The 15,010-nt window shown below is 39.2% G+C and overlaps 1 protein-coding gene across 2 annotated transcripts in view; it reads right to left on the minus strand.

Annotated features, from left to right (window-relative positions):
• Positions 1–3,095: 3,095 nt before the first annotated feature.
• The window catches only part of LOC140126865 (V-set domain-containing T-cell activation inhibitor 1-like), a 31,648-nt gene continuing 19,733 nt past the window's right edge, over positions 3,096–15,010 (minus strand). For both annotated transcript variants that reach the window (XM_072146819.1, XM_072146818.1), the window contains exons 3-6: positions 13,632–13,964; positions 9,194–9,310; positions 7,384–7,446; positions 3,096–6,786 (exon numbers count right to left, since the gene is read on the minus strand). In XM_072146819.1, the coding sequence (XP_072002920.1) occupies positions 7,412–7,446; positions 9,194–9,310; positions 13,632–13,964 (485 nt within the window). In that variant the 3' untranslated portion in view covers positions 3,096–6,786; positions 7,384–7,411. The remainder of the gene's footprint in view (positions 6,787–7,383; positions 7,447–9,193; positions 9,311–13,631; positions 13,965–15,010) is intronic.

Consider the following 15,010-nt stretch of genomic DNA (forward strand, 5'->3'; position numbering starts at 1 on the left):
TCAACACAGATGGTCAGTGGCGATGCCGCCATCATCAGCCTCACCATCTCGCTGCTTGGCCTGTTGAAAAACTCTCTGGTCAGCTTTGCGCTCGTCACAAGAGACGGGGGAAGAAGATTCCCTTGTTAATAGCCAAAGCACCCTCAGGTCTGTTTCTCAGCGCATATGGGAGGAGGTGGAGGAGGATGAGGAGGAAGAGGAGGAGAATGTTGGCGAGACAGAAGAGGGGAGCATTGCTCAGTCCTTCACTGTTCAGCGTGTATGGGCAGAAGAAGAGGAGTTGGAGGAGGAGGAAATGGAGAGTCAGGCCAGTGAGGGGAGTAAATTCTTGCAAGTTGGGACTCTGGCGCATATGGCAGATTTCATGCTAGGCTGCCTATCCCGTGACCCTCGCGTTCAAAGAATTTATTCCAGCACCGATTACTGGGTATTCACTCTCCTGGACCCACGGTGCAAGCAAAATATTTCCACTCTCATCCCTGGAGAGGAAAGGAGTGTGAGAATGCATGAATACCAGCAGGCCCTGGTGCACAAGCTGAAACAGTATTTCCCTTCTGACAGCGCTAGCGGCAGAGGGCGTACTTCTGCGGGACAAGTAGCGAGGGAGGGTAGTTGAGCAGGCAGCTTGTCCAACACTGGCAGGGGTACGCTTTACAAGGCCTTTGCCAGTTTTATGTCACCCCAGCAAGACACTGTCACCTGTCCCCAGTCTCGGCAGAGTAGGGCTGATCTTTACAGAAAGATGGTGAGGGAGTACGTAGCTGACCATACCATCGTCCTAAATGATCACACATCTCCCTACAACTACTGGGTTTCAAAGCTGGACATGTGGCACGGACTGGCGCAGTACACCTTGGAGGTTCTTGCCTGCCCTGCCGCTAGCGTGTTGTCTGAGCGGGTTTTAAGTGCAGCTGGTGGCATCATCACCGTTAAGCGTATACGCCTGTCTACTGAAAGCGTTAACAGGCTGACGCTTGTCAAGATGAATAAAGCCTGGATTTCTCAGGATTTCCATTCTCCACCAGGTGAAAGAAGCTCAACCTGAATAATGCATACACTCCTCCTCCTCATTTTCCTCCTTCTCCTCCTCTTTGTACACTAAAGCAGAGGAATCTGGCTACTTTTTGGCAGGGCCAACTGGCTCTAGGTATAGTACTCTATGTATTTAATTTTTCTGGAGGGCCATCCACCCGGTCCTCTGGTTTGAAAACTTTTTTGGATTGCCACATACAGGCACTCAATCTATTTAATTTTTCTGGAGGACCACCTACCTGCTCCTCTGGTTTGAAAACTTTTTTGGACTGCCACATACAGGCACTATCCAAATTTAATTGTCTCCATAGCAGCCTCCACGCGTCGTCTTTATAGCTGCCTCCACATGTTGTCTCCATTGCTACCTTCACACATCATCTCCATAGCTGCCTCCCAAAGTCGTCCATATAGCTGCCTCGATACATCGTCCCCTTAGCAAACTAGCTGTGTCAGGCAGAATTTGGGGTTGTTTTCATGGCTTCCACATCAAACTTGTTAACTTTGTTGTCACCCTGCTGTGTTATCCACAAAATATACTGGCAAACTTTTATCATTTACCGATATTATTTCAGCGCTTCTTGCGCATCTGTTTACATTCCCCTCATCCACCATAACCAAAACTTATAAGAACAGTACTACACTTGATCTTATCCAAAAGGTTCTTAGAAGTGCTGTTTGTAGCCCCCGCCTGCTTTGAAAATGATACTTTTTTCAAAGGAAACACTTCTGGCCCCCAGGCCCATTTTGGGTGGGGAGGAGCCGAGAGACAGGGGCTTGGACAGGCGAAAGCTCGGCTGGCAGCGAACCGCCAGCTCCATCCCAAGATTAGGCAGCCTCAGAGGCATCCATGCATACTGCCCCTGCTGTTTCCTGTCCATTTCGCCCCACGATCCTCCACAGCGTCCACCAATGTCTCCAAGCGCAACTTTCAACTGTCTATACCCCAGATGCTGGAGCGCGAGAGGATATACAGCAGAGCATCCCCTTATCAAACGAGCTGTGTCAGGCAGAATTTTCAGGTGTTTCACCAGATACATAATGGAACTCGGCGCATCTGTCGCCGCCATGCTGGAGACCTGAAGTTTCAATCATAGCAGCGCAATATGGATGCCCCATACTGTCACTCTTAATCATGGAAGTCTTCTCCATGGCTGCCTCCACATGTCGTCCCCTTATCAAACGAGCTGTGTCAGGCTCATTTTTCGGTTGTTTCACCAGATACGATATGGAACTTGGTCACTATGTCGCCACCATGCTGTGTTATCGACTAAATATACCGTCAACCTTTTGTTCACATAGGAAATCATTTCAGCGCTTCTTGCTCACCTCCTTTGGTTCCTCTCTGCTGCCTTAACCAGGCAAAATACTGATACATACAGTGCTACACGTTATCCTCGCCAAAAGGAATTTTTTAAATTGGTTTGAAGCCTGAGTCCATTTGGGGTATGTTGCCATGCCACTCTCTAGCCTGCCGCTGCTGCCGCTGCCGACGCATGCCGTCTTCTATAGTGTCAGGGTCAATTATTGGATGTTTTAGATGCTATCTAGCCTCATTCGGTCACTCTGTCATCGCCATGCTGTTGCTCATAATTTTGGCATAATGGTGCGATTAAGCAGCCTCAGAGGCATCCATGCATGCTGCCCCTGCTGTTACCTGTCCATTTCCGTGGTGTTTCCATCATTTTCTGAGGTTTCAAGGTGTTTGGCCAAGCTTCCCTGTGCAGACCCTTGGTCCCCTTGAAAAATGCTCGAGTCTCCCATTGACTTCAATGGGGCTCGTTATTCGAGACAAGCACTCGAGCATCGGGAAAAGTTCGTCTCAAATAACGAGCACCCGAGCATTTTATTGCTTGCTCATCTCTACATGTTGTCTTTGCTGTTTTAGTAATTACGATTATTTCCCACAGTAATATTTCCAGAGCATCTATTTTCTGAAAACTGTATCCCTATGGAACACATAGATTGACTATTATGTTATACACTAACCTTGTTGCAATATTGCTCAGTTGTAATTTTATTTCAAAAGGAATAACAAAATAAATGCACAACACATAGCCCCAGTACATTTATTCTTCTTGATGAATAAAGTTTTTATTAAAACATACAAGTAAAAAAAAATAGAATTCTAAGTAACAGACCTGTTCACATACAAGGCATTTAAGTATCAGCCACATACACACATAACTAGCAAATGAATGGAATAAAAAGTTAATGTATACTGTAGTTTTTTGATACAGAAGTTTGAATGATATATCAAACATTTTACAACATGAACCACAAAATTCAATCTTCTTGAGGGAAAAGACATGTTGGCTAAGGTCAACCCTCAATATGTCTTGGTAAAGTTAGCAGACGGTAAACTAAAATGTGATGATCAAATTAAACATTATCTATCAGGCAGCTCTTGTATAATGAATGTGTGCAGTGATATTAATTCTGTGCAAATTAAACTTGGGGAAATAGCATGAATAATTTAATAGCAAGTTTGAGGAAATAGGCAAGCAATTATGTCTTCTTTATGCAATATTTCAACATTTAGTCATCTGTTTGAAGGAGAAATAAAAATCAAAGGTCCTTACGTCTTCTCATTTACATATGACCTATTTGTTTAATTAAAATATTTAGATATTTACTGTTGATTTCTAATAATAATTTATCAGTCTACGCTGACTTATTCCTGAAAGTGTGGCCATTTCCTATTAAACACCAATTCTGGCTTAAAGTTCTATGTTGCACGGTCCCTTTGTTATTCCTCCTAGATATGTATGAGTATTTGGCCATGTGGGTGATGCCTATTGTGGATATGATAATGTTTCCACAGATAAGAGATACAACCCAACTGGAAACACCAATGTCCGATTAAAACAGGGTGGTTCTTATCAAACAATTATCTATATCATTAATATTTTTAAGCTTTATTATTTAAAAAAAACTATTATTGTACCACATTTCACTTTCTTATTATACTTAGAAAAAGACCATATAGCGTCAGAAAATGAAAGTAATAAACCCCAGAAGTTCGACAATCTCTGCTATGCAATGAAATGACACTGGTGTTTAACAGACAATAAATGTTGTATATCAACCTCTCTCCTGCAGGACCTAAATGATTTTAGTAATTATTTCTCTACAAGTAGTTAGGTTTATGTCTTAATGACTTAGCAAATTGCACAGGATCAGTACACTGGCACTTAATAATTGTGAAATAAAATAAAAGGGGTCCATTGCATCTTTATTAAATATGCTAATTATTACGCTCTGTGCTTTTTATGATTTTTTCTATGAGAGAACTAACTATAATTTACAGTATTGCCTTCATAAGCCTCCATAAAGTTGTGGTATAAACAGATAGCTTTTATTTATGTGCTACTAGAATTCAGTTATTGCTGATATACATGGGTAATAGTATGCAAATATTACAGCCAGCATAAAGGAAATTGATAGATATTAGAAAATGATGTCAGGCAGCCACAGTAAAGTGGATTTTACCACTCCCCAGGTTCGTTTAGGTTTTATTGCATTTATATATTCAAAATAATGGACATTCTATTCAGAATGTAAAGTTGTCAGAGCTTCTTAAAAATATTCTTTGTTGAATCTGCTTAAATCTTGACTTGATTTAGCATTCAAGATGTTAAAGAATGAGAAGTATAAGTAAATTTTTTGGTACAAAAAAGTTGCATGGTGCATATATATTATGGGGCTCATTTACCAAGGGTCCCACGGCTGTACTTTCCTCGGATATTCCAATCGTGACAACTTTCATACAACGGAAATTGGGGGGAGGGGACGTCGGACGATCCGCCGGTTTCACGGGATTTCACTTTAACATTGTTTTGCAAGACATGCACTTACATACACTGGGAAGAAGACGGTGAACTCCGGTGGACCTGATCGGGGAAGCGATACATCCAGGAAATCGGGCGCACAATCTAATTGAATGGCGACACAGTGCATTGTCATCGGACAATGCACTTTCGGGAACTCCTCCGGACTGGGTAAGTAGATGTGCCTCTATATGTATTTGTATGAAAACTATTTTTCAGGATATGCAAATACTGCATGATTGGTAAAGCTCCAACTAGGGGTTCTGCCAACGATTCGTAAAATAAAGGAGCCACTTTGCTGTTTTGGATGAGATGAGAGAAAAACAGTGGTGGCAGGGATAAACCAACTCTATGACCCCTTCATTCTCAGGTCAGTTAGGAGTACCAGCGATTAAATCCTTACTAATCACAAAATAATGACTTATCCTAATAATATATCATGTCTTTTTAAAGTGCAGAAGGTAGTTAAGAAGATTATGCCTTGGCACATTTCTTGGAGCCTTCACACTCATCTTTGGGAGCCAAAGTGTAAGGCGCCATGCACATGCCCATTGTTCTAGGACATGTGCAAGCTATTATTTCAATGGTGAGCATACAATCCCTTGTATTTCTATGGGCTCATGCACATGGCTGTGGTTTCCTATGCTGAAAAAATTCAGAGCAGGTCTTACTCCTGCCAATGTTTGTGACTCAGACAGCCTTCTCTACCATCATCTTTATGTAATCAAACTCCACATGACAATGATATTTGGGCCACAAACAAGGGACCACATGCCCTTTGTTTGCAGCTGAAGAGCAGACCATTGTCATGTGCATCTAGCCTTTATACTTGTTTTTCTGACAATACTCAAACTTCTTCTTGCAGTCCTCTAGCCAAAAGCTGTCCAGCTGTTAGGGAAGAATTTATTTATATGATCATTTATGTGCTTCTATAATACATTGCACTACTGTTGTAATGCAGTGTATTATATCTGTCAGTACTACTGACAGGCAGTCTATTGGAAGAAAAAGTTAAAAATAGACTTGGGGGCCTTCAGTGGACTCCAGCTGTCATCTAGTATAGATGGCACCCTGGACTCGTCTGTGCAATGCAACTATTTAAGATGCTGTGGATTATATGACCATGACATCTAAAGAGTTAATTATATGCTGCTAGCATAGGACTTATTGCCACCAGGATTCACCCACAATTGTGATGTCAATTAGTGCCGAGTCTTTTTGTAACTTTCACTTACCAACTCCTCCTTTCACTTCAAACAACTTATGTATCATGTGAATCCAGATGTGGTACATAGATTTTTAAGAGCTGTGAGTTTTCAAAAAGTTGCAGAGTTATATGCAAATTCACTTCGGCCCCTCTAGTTTGAATTTGACTCAGATATTAGGTTGACACCATGCCATCTGACTTTTCAACAAAAGATTTAACCAACATGCTGCTATTCCAAGCAGCATCTGCTCAGATTCCAACCAAAATATATGACCTCCTTCTTAAGGATACATGTGTTTGTCTACAATAAAATGCAGCATGGCAAATAGCAAAACAACTTTCACTGGGCATTGATATTTAAAGAGGGCATTTCACCACCTTACACATGCAGTGAAGTATTGGCTGCTTCACAGATTCAGGGCCACTTTGAATTTTTTTTTGCAGTTGCTGAGATATCAGTCCCAGTATCTGACTATTTTAATCTTCTCCACTGTCAGAAAGGAGATGCTTGAGCAGAGGAGGGAATGTGTGTTATCACCACAAGTGTGAGGTGGCAAGGTCCTCATTAAGTTGAGAGATGTTAAGATAAGTAAAAACACCTCCACAAGGTGTAATTGTCAGCCTTCATTGTCTTGGGGTTTATTATGAGGGCATATCGAGGTCGATCCTGTAGATGTGTTTCTTCGTGTTTACTGTTTACTTGACTTCTTTCCAGCAGATCTGTAGTATAAAAAGGATAGCCTATCATGTTATTAAAAAAACAATTTATACACTCTATAACAGCCACATTGAAAAATATTGAGCAAAAAAAAAAAAAAAACAGGTGTAGCATGTTCTGAGAAGTCTAAGCACATACTGGGGGACATGCATCTTTATTTTTATCTGTTTTTTGCTTTTTTGGGACTTTTTAGATGCAGTTTTGCTATTATGCCCAGGTCTTCATGGGGTTGTCCAAGATGATAAAAAAATGATATGTAGCCGGGAGGTGGCTGCATAAAATATATACACTAAGCATTGCAAGGATTATCAGTATAGAACAGAAATTGCTGGCAAATATTTATGGTGGTAAATTATCTCATGAGAACAAATTGGGATTGGGCATGTAGAAAGCCAACATTGCTCACCGATGTGATCTAATGAAGAACCTTATTTGTTTGTGGCTCAATTTTGATCACCCCTGTACTTTCTACCATTTCCTAAAGTGTTTTCAGGGTTCTTGGTATTGGTAACTTATGCTTACAATAAGCCGTTGTTATATTGTTACATCAGTATTTACAATTCTTCTTTTGTTAATTCCGTTACATGTTTCAAACCTACTTAGATCTCTTTTTTATTTTGCTTGTTTTTAATCTTCTTTTGAATCTTCTTTACATGGTGTTCCTGAAATAAAACAATAGTGAATTGTCATTTTGTGTATATATAGCATATTCAACAATACTTTGACAAAAGTAAGTAGTTGTGTTTGTGCATGAGCTGAAAACACTCTTTTTATGTTGTAAGCTTTCCCCTGTGCGGTCTTTCTATAGGAGGCCGAGCTACTGTGACTACCCACTTCCCTCTGCTCTGTGTAGTGTCTGTGTAACATCAGACCTCAATGAGGTCTGTCTATCTTTTTTGCAACCCAGAATTAAGCAGAAATTTCAGACTATACCTACAACAATGCTGGGAAACAGACGTCTATAACTCTGCCTAGAATAAACCCAAGGATTTCAACACTAAATCATGTACCCAACCAAAGAAATCCAAGACAGCACACAATTACATTGTCAGTAAAAGTATATGTTTACTAGATAACAAATCTAAAACCACATAAAAAAGGAGGAACAATACACAGAAAATAAGGGGCCCACAAAAGGTCACAATGTATAACAAAATATATGTGTAGACTCACTCTTACTATACTGACTCCAATAGCCAAATTGGCTATTGGGACAGTGATCCATAGATATTTCCATAGATGTTTTTTCTTAGCCACTACGTGTTGAGTAGTGATGAATGGGCCCAATTTTAAAATTATGTTTGCGTTCGGGTTCAGGTAACAAATCCGGTCCCATGCCACCAATAATGCTGGTTGGTGGATGAACCGAACCTGGCCCAAACTTCTAATAAAAATCTCATCTCAAGTGTCTCTTTCAACAACTACTGTGATGGGCCAATAACAATAGAACCCATTTAAGTCCCACAACTTTGGCTATATATAGGCAGTCCACTGGTTACATACAAGATCGTTTTTTGTTTGTTCTTAAGTTGAATTTGTATTTAAGTCAGAACTATTTTATAATTGTAACCCCAGTCAAATTTTTTTTATCCCTATGACTACTGGATTTTAAAAATGTTGGATTGTCATAAGAACCATAATTAACAATAAATCTTAATTGCAGAGACCTTTGATAACTGTTATAGCTGTTTATTATAGCCTAGGGCTAAAGTACAGAAAATTACCAACATCCAGAGAGCATTTGTAACTATGGGTCGACTGTAAGTCAGGTGTTCTTAAGTAGGGGATCGCCTGTACTAGATATACCTTAGGTATGCTGCAAAATGTGTTTTCACATGTCAACGTATTTTTTCACTCTGTTTTTCAGTCAATAATGCTAAAGCAAGACATTTCTTGTAAGGTGAAGAAAATGTTTAAAAATACATGTTCTGTGGCAAAAAGCAGATACAGGCGGTCCCCTACTTACAGATGTCCCTTAGTTACAAATGGACCTCTAGTAATTGGTAATTTACTATACTTTAGTCCCAGGCTACAATGATCAGTTAATGTGTCTGCAATGAGGCTTAATTGTTAATCCTGGTTCTATGACAATCCAACATGTTTGTCTGGGGTTACAATTATAAACTATACAGTTCTGACTTACATACAAATTCAACTTAAGAACAAACCTCAAGAACCTATCTTGTACGTAATATGCGATGCAGCTACAATGTGAGATAGTTTATAAAATATTAATGATGCAATAGTGACAGAACCCAACATGTTGCAGTCTCCACCAAGTGCTTCTGGGTCGGATGAAGGACGGTAAATACAAATCTCTATAGTCAGCTATTGTTTTGGCCAGAATGTACATATGAAGAAATGTGCATGCTGGGCAGTATTTGCATTACGTATAGAAAACAGTTTTACCTCTGCTTCTTTTCCTTCTTCGTAGAAATGCAATAAATCCAATTATGAGACAAACCATTATGACTACGACAGAGACTTTAACTTCTGAGCTTTCACTTGTATATGCATGTGATCTATCTGTAATAGGATTTAAAATATACAGTTATATAAAAATGTCAGTTTTAGATTGGTCAGTGTCTTGTTTTTTAAGAATATACTGTAAATGTTCATTTGTTAAAAATGCACTGTATTTTATTCTCCTACTGAATGCAGTAGCATCTATGTTCAGCATTTTCTATTCCCTTCCAAAAGACATCATTCTTAAGTTTTTCAATTGCATAAATGATGGTTAATTGTTTGTGCTACAAACTGTAATTTTTATGTCACAATTTACATTTTTCCATAATTTACTGCATGATGGTACAAAATTGGGAATTACCATTACTATGACATACAATACCTCATATTTGTACTTCCTAGCCTTTCATACTTAATACACTTGGTGTGGAGGGAGGTGAAGGGGAAAATAATTGTAATTACCGCTGTGTCACAAGTAATTGTTATTATTTCAGGACTGGGAATTATTTTTAGGACCGCTATATCTATAATCTATTAGAGCAAATTTCAGACATATAGATCCAGATTAGAGATGAGCGAGCACTAAAATGCTCGGGTGCTCGTTATTCGATAACGAGCCCCAGTGAAGTCAATGGGAGACCCGAGCATTTTTTTAATAAAACTGAACAGTAAAAGAACAGTGCAAAAAAAAAATTCCAGATGTTTGCAGATGCTTTACTTGTAAGAACACATTGAAATAACGCTATTCTTCACTTTGCAGTTGTTCGCGCGTGTCTCCCGCTAAGTTAGGAGATGTGCACGAACATCTGGAATGTGAAGAATAGTGTTATTTCAATGTGTTCTGCACTTAAATGCTCCTGTGTTCACTGTTTTTAATGTTTTAATTCTATTCTTCACATTGCAGGTGTGCGCGCGTGTCTCCCGATAGGTTCGGAGATACGCGCGCACAGCTGCAAAGTGAAGAATAGTGTTATTTAAATGTGTTCTGCACTTAAATGTTCGTGTTTTCACTGTTTTTAATGTTTTAATTCTATTCTTCACATTGCAGGTGTGCGCGCGTGTCTCCCGATAGGTTCGGAGATACGCGCGCACAGCTGCAAAGTGAAGAATAGAATTAAAACATTAAAAACAGTGAATACAGGAGCATTTAAGTGCAGAACACATTGAAAGAACAATATTCTTCACATTCCAGATGTTCCGAACATCTCCGAACCTAGCGGGAGACACGCGCGAACACCTGGAAAGTGAAGAATAGTGTTATTTCAATGTGTTCTTACAAGTAAAACATCTGCAAACATGTGTAATTTTTTTTTTTTACAATAAAAATACTTTTATTCAATTTTTTTTATTAATTTACTGCTCGATCTCGAGCCGGCGAGATACTCGTCCGAGTAACGAGCCGGTCCGAGTATGCTAATACTCGACCGAGCAGTATACTCGGACGAGTATACTCGCTCATCTCTAATCCAGATTCATGGCAACACAAGTATGGAAAGAGAAACTGAATGACATCAAGTAAGTAGAACAAAAAGTTGATCACAAACAGAGAAGACGACCAAAACTGGCTGAATGTATTGTAGAGAAACCTGTGATGAGAAACCTGTGATATTCATTTTTTTTGTGTAATAAGCATTCTGAAAATATTGAAATACGCTTTAGGTGTGTATAGGTGTTAAGGATTTTTTTCTTCCTTTGTTTTCTACATGCCAAGAGGGGGGTATGTATATCCTTTCAGGTGGAGGGTAATGATTTGGGGTTGATTTGCTGCTGCAGGACTTTTTCATTCCTTTTTAAGACTTTTTGGGCACAGTTTTGTGCCTTTTAATGTGACTAAAACACCTGCCAAGCAGAGATTGCTACAAACAAGTTTTCCAGTTTTACAGATTTTTGTGCAAATGTTGCTAAAAGTTGAAAAATTTTGTGCAAAAAAAATAAACAGACATATGCATGATTTATTACCACCCAAGATAAATTAAACAACCTAACATCCCCAAAAAAGAAGAAAAGAACAAATTTCCCCCATTGAGTCAATATGAACTCTTCTATATACCAAAGTATTCTAGCGTCAAATGTAAGCCAATTTATTTAATGGCTCAAACTTGGCCAAATGGGTCATGCAACAGCATAGCAACCAACAGCATAGCAACCAATCTACAAAAGGGTGGCTGTAACCTCAATGAACTAAAGAAACAATATTGGACCAAATTTCCTTCAGAACAATGAAAGGGATTAATAAAGTCATAAAGTAAATGGTCACAGGTATAACTAAAAGAACTTGGGCCCATTGACGACATCTACATGGGACCAGTTTCCCCTTTAAATTAAATATATACATACTTGTACACTCACACATGTTAATACAAAAACACACATTTATACACTTATACACACATTTATATGAATAGACATACAAGGGATTTATCATTAGGAAGGCACTTTGCAATAGTTCTATGACTGCCTTTGGAGCTCTGCTGCACGTCAGCTGCCATTATATGGAGCTCTATCCATACAAAGTGGGTGTTTGCTGCAATATGCTGGTAACACACAGAGTTGGTGCTAGCACTGATCGCGGGTGTTAACCATGTAAACAAAGCTTCCGGGGCATTTACATCCTGGCATTGTATGGGATCCACCATAATGGATTAGTTTACCGCCCCCTGTGAGGCTGTTGGGGGCAGAGTGGCGATCGGTTACTATGACAGCCTCGGGTCATATGAAAACCAAGGCTGCCTCGTTTTAACACATTCGTAAATGATGTGTAGAAACCCCATAGACTGCCATACTGTAGTATAACAGTATATGGTAGAATCAATAAGACAACCTAGCGTTAAAGTACCCTAGGAGGTCTGAAAATTAGTAAAAAAAAACATTGAAAAGTAAAAAAAAAATTAAATAAAAAAAAACATTATAAATGTTCAAGTCACCCCCCCTTTCCCCAGAACTGATTTAAATATAAATAAACAGTAAAAATCCTAAACATATTAGGTATCACCGCATCCCAAAATGAAAAATAGCACCCGAAGTGGTAAATGCCCCTTTTTTGTCATTTTGAAAAATATAAACAATTCAATAAAAAGTGATCAAAAGGACACATAGGCCTTAAATGGTAGCATTGAACACATCATCAAATGTCGCAAATAATGAAATCACCCACATACCGAAGTATGAATAAGTTATTAGTGCCTGAAAATGGCAAAATGAAGAATTTTTTTATAGGATGTTTTCATTTTTGTAAATGTATGAAAACATTATAAAACCTATATAAATTTGGTATCCCCATGATCGCACCGACCCAAAGAATAAAGAAGACATGTTAATTGGGGCGCACAGTGAAAGCCATAAAATCCAAACTCTCTTGGATTTTTAAAAATAATCGCAAGTACAGTTAAATAATCGCAACAGCACATTTGCCAGAAGAACAGTGGAGTGACCTTGCAACTTTTCTGCGTTTATTTGTAAAAAATCATAAATCTGGCTTTGCACGCTGTTGCACTAAGGCTACATTCACACGAACGTATGGAGGACGTATATACGGCCGACGTATATACGGCCAATATACGTCCCCCATACACTCCTATGGGCGCACGGCACCCTACGGGAGCAGTACGGTGCAGCACACGTGCGGCACCGTACCGTTCCATACCCGGGAAAAAGATAGGACATGTCCTATCTTTTCCCGTAATACGGCGCCGTGCGCCATAGGTTGCTATGGCGAGGGGCAGGGTTAGTTGCGCTCACCTCCTCCTCCTCTCCCCGTACACTGCCGTTGCCCGCTACGGTACGGTACGGGCGGGCAACGGCAGCGTGAATGTAGCCTAACAGTGGGTCTATGTTTAAGCCACTATTTCTGAGTAGCGAGAAAAGGCAGACTAAAAAAATTCCTATGCAATTTTTTTGCCACATTCGATGCCAAAAAATCTGTGATAAATCTCCCCCACAGTATATACAGACCATATATACACATACATATAGCACATACACACCATTTATACAGATACAGCATATAAATAGTATATACATACATATACAGCATACACAGTCATGCAGCATATAGAACCATATACACACATACAGCATATACAAACCATATACACACATACAGCATATTCAGACACACATCATATACACAGACAATTATTGATGGTAAATGGGTTCTTCAAGTTATTGATTTGTGGGATATACCTAGTCTTTCAATCATGGCTTTTCAACCTCATTTTTTATTTAAAAAAAAGCTTCTTTTTGTGTTTATCTGTGGACAAGATGTTTTTGTATTATTCCCTGATAAAAGCATTCATTATGCATATAATGAATATAACTTCCGGTAATTAAAATAGTTACACTACATTTTATTTTAATACTAATACATTTCTATGTTACTTACCTCTTACTACCAGTTCTGTTATCCTCTTGTGTGTATATTTAGAGATAAAAACTAAACATGTATATATTCCAGCATCAGATGTCTGTATATTTCTAAGTAGCAAAGACACATTTCCCTTAGGAAACTCTGCATGAAAAAGTTGTGCTCTTCCCTTAAATATTTCATCCTGATGTTCTTCCTGAAAGTTTCCATAAAAAAAACTGTAAACATGAATGTGTTCAGTTTTCCAAAGGATATGTAGTGTATTATATGAAAATTCTTCTTTGTATTCAACAGTGCATGGTATAATTACATCTTCACCTACATCCCCAGAAACAACTGTGTTGCTGTAGGCTGGAAAACAAAACATTTTAAAGTCATTAAAATAGAGAGTACATTGGTGGTGGGGAGGCATATTGTGCATCTGTTTTGTTATTTCACTGTGTTTATTACTCTGCAGATACTGTCTCTTTCTATAAAAAGAGGCAATTCCAATAGCAACCAATAATGTTGACAATTTTTTTCGAAAGTGCTAAAGACATTGTCAGGAGTCAGGGGTAGTGAACCCACTGAACTACTGTGGGCAATGACGTAAGAAGACACCTTGGAGAATAGTCTAAGTGGCACCCAGTTTTCACCAGAGGCCGCCGCAGAGGGAGTTGGACTTGCTGCCCTGGGATACCACCAGGTCAATTCCACTTTGGTCAATCCACTTTGCCCGTGGTGGTGGCCAAGGCAAGGTACAGAATCGTAAGGCTGAAACGTAGTCATGGACAGGCTGGAGGTCAGGACAGGCGGCACAGGATCAGAGTCAGGTACAAGGTAGAAGGCCAGGGCTGGCAGTCAGGAGCAGATTCGGGACACAACGGGAAATCACTATAAATGCACAGGACATAGAGAACAAGCTTTCTCTAGGGCACAACGCACAAAGATTCGGCAGGGGTCAAAAGAAAGGGCTGGCTACTTATCAGATTTGCACATTGCAATAAATCATAGTATCATAGTTTATACGGTTGAAAAAAGACACATGTCCATCAAGTTCAACCAAGGAAGGGTAGGGATTGGAAGGGAAATGATGTGTAAAATCCCCATATACTGCCATACTGTAGTATGGCAGTATGCGGTAGGATCAATCAGACAAGCTATGATTAAAGTACCCTAGGGGGTCTGTAAATAAACTGTAAAAATCATAAACCTGTTAAGTATCGCCGCGTCCCAAAATGTCCGCTCAAAATATAATAACGGGTGTTCCCAGTGTTTAACACTCTAACGAAAAATAGCAAAAATGCTACTTTTTTGCCATTTTGAAAAATATAAAAAATTTAATTAAAATCAAAAGGCCGTTCAGACCTAAAATTGGTAGCATTGAAAACGTCATCAAAAGTCGCAAAAAATTACAC

The sequence above is a fragment of the Engystomops pustulosus genome, chromosome 4 (genome assembly GCF_040894005.1).
Source record: "Engystomops pustulosus chromosome 4, aEngPut4.maternal, whole genome shotgun sequence".
Classification (NCBI taxonomy): domain Eukaryota; kingdom Metazoa; phylum Chordata; class Amphibia; order Anura; family Leptodactylidae; genus Engystomops; species Engystomops pustulosus.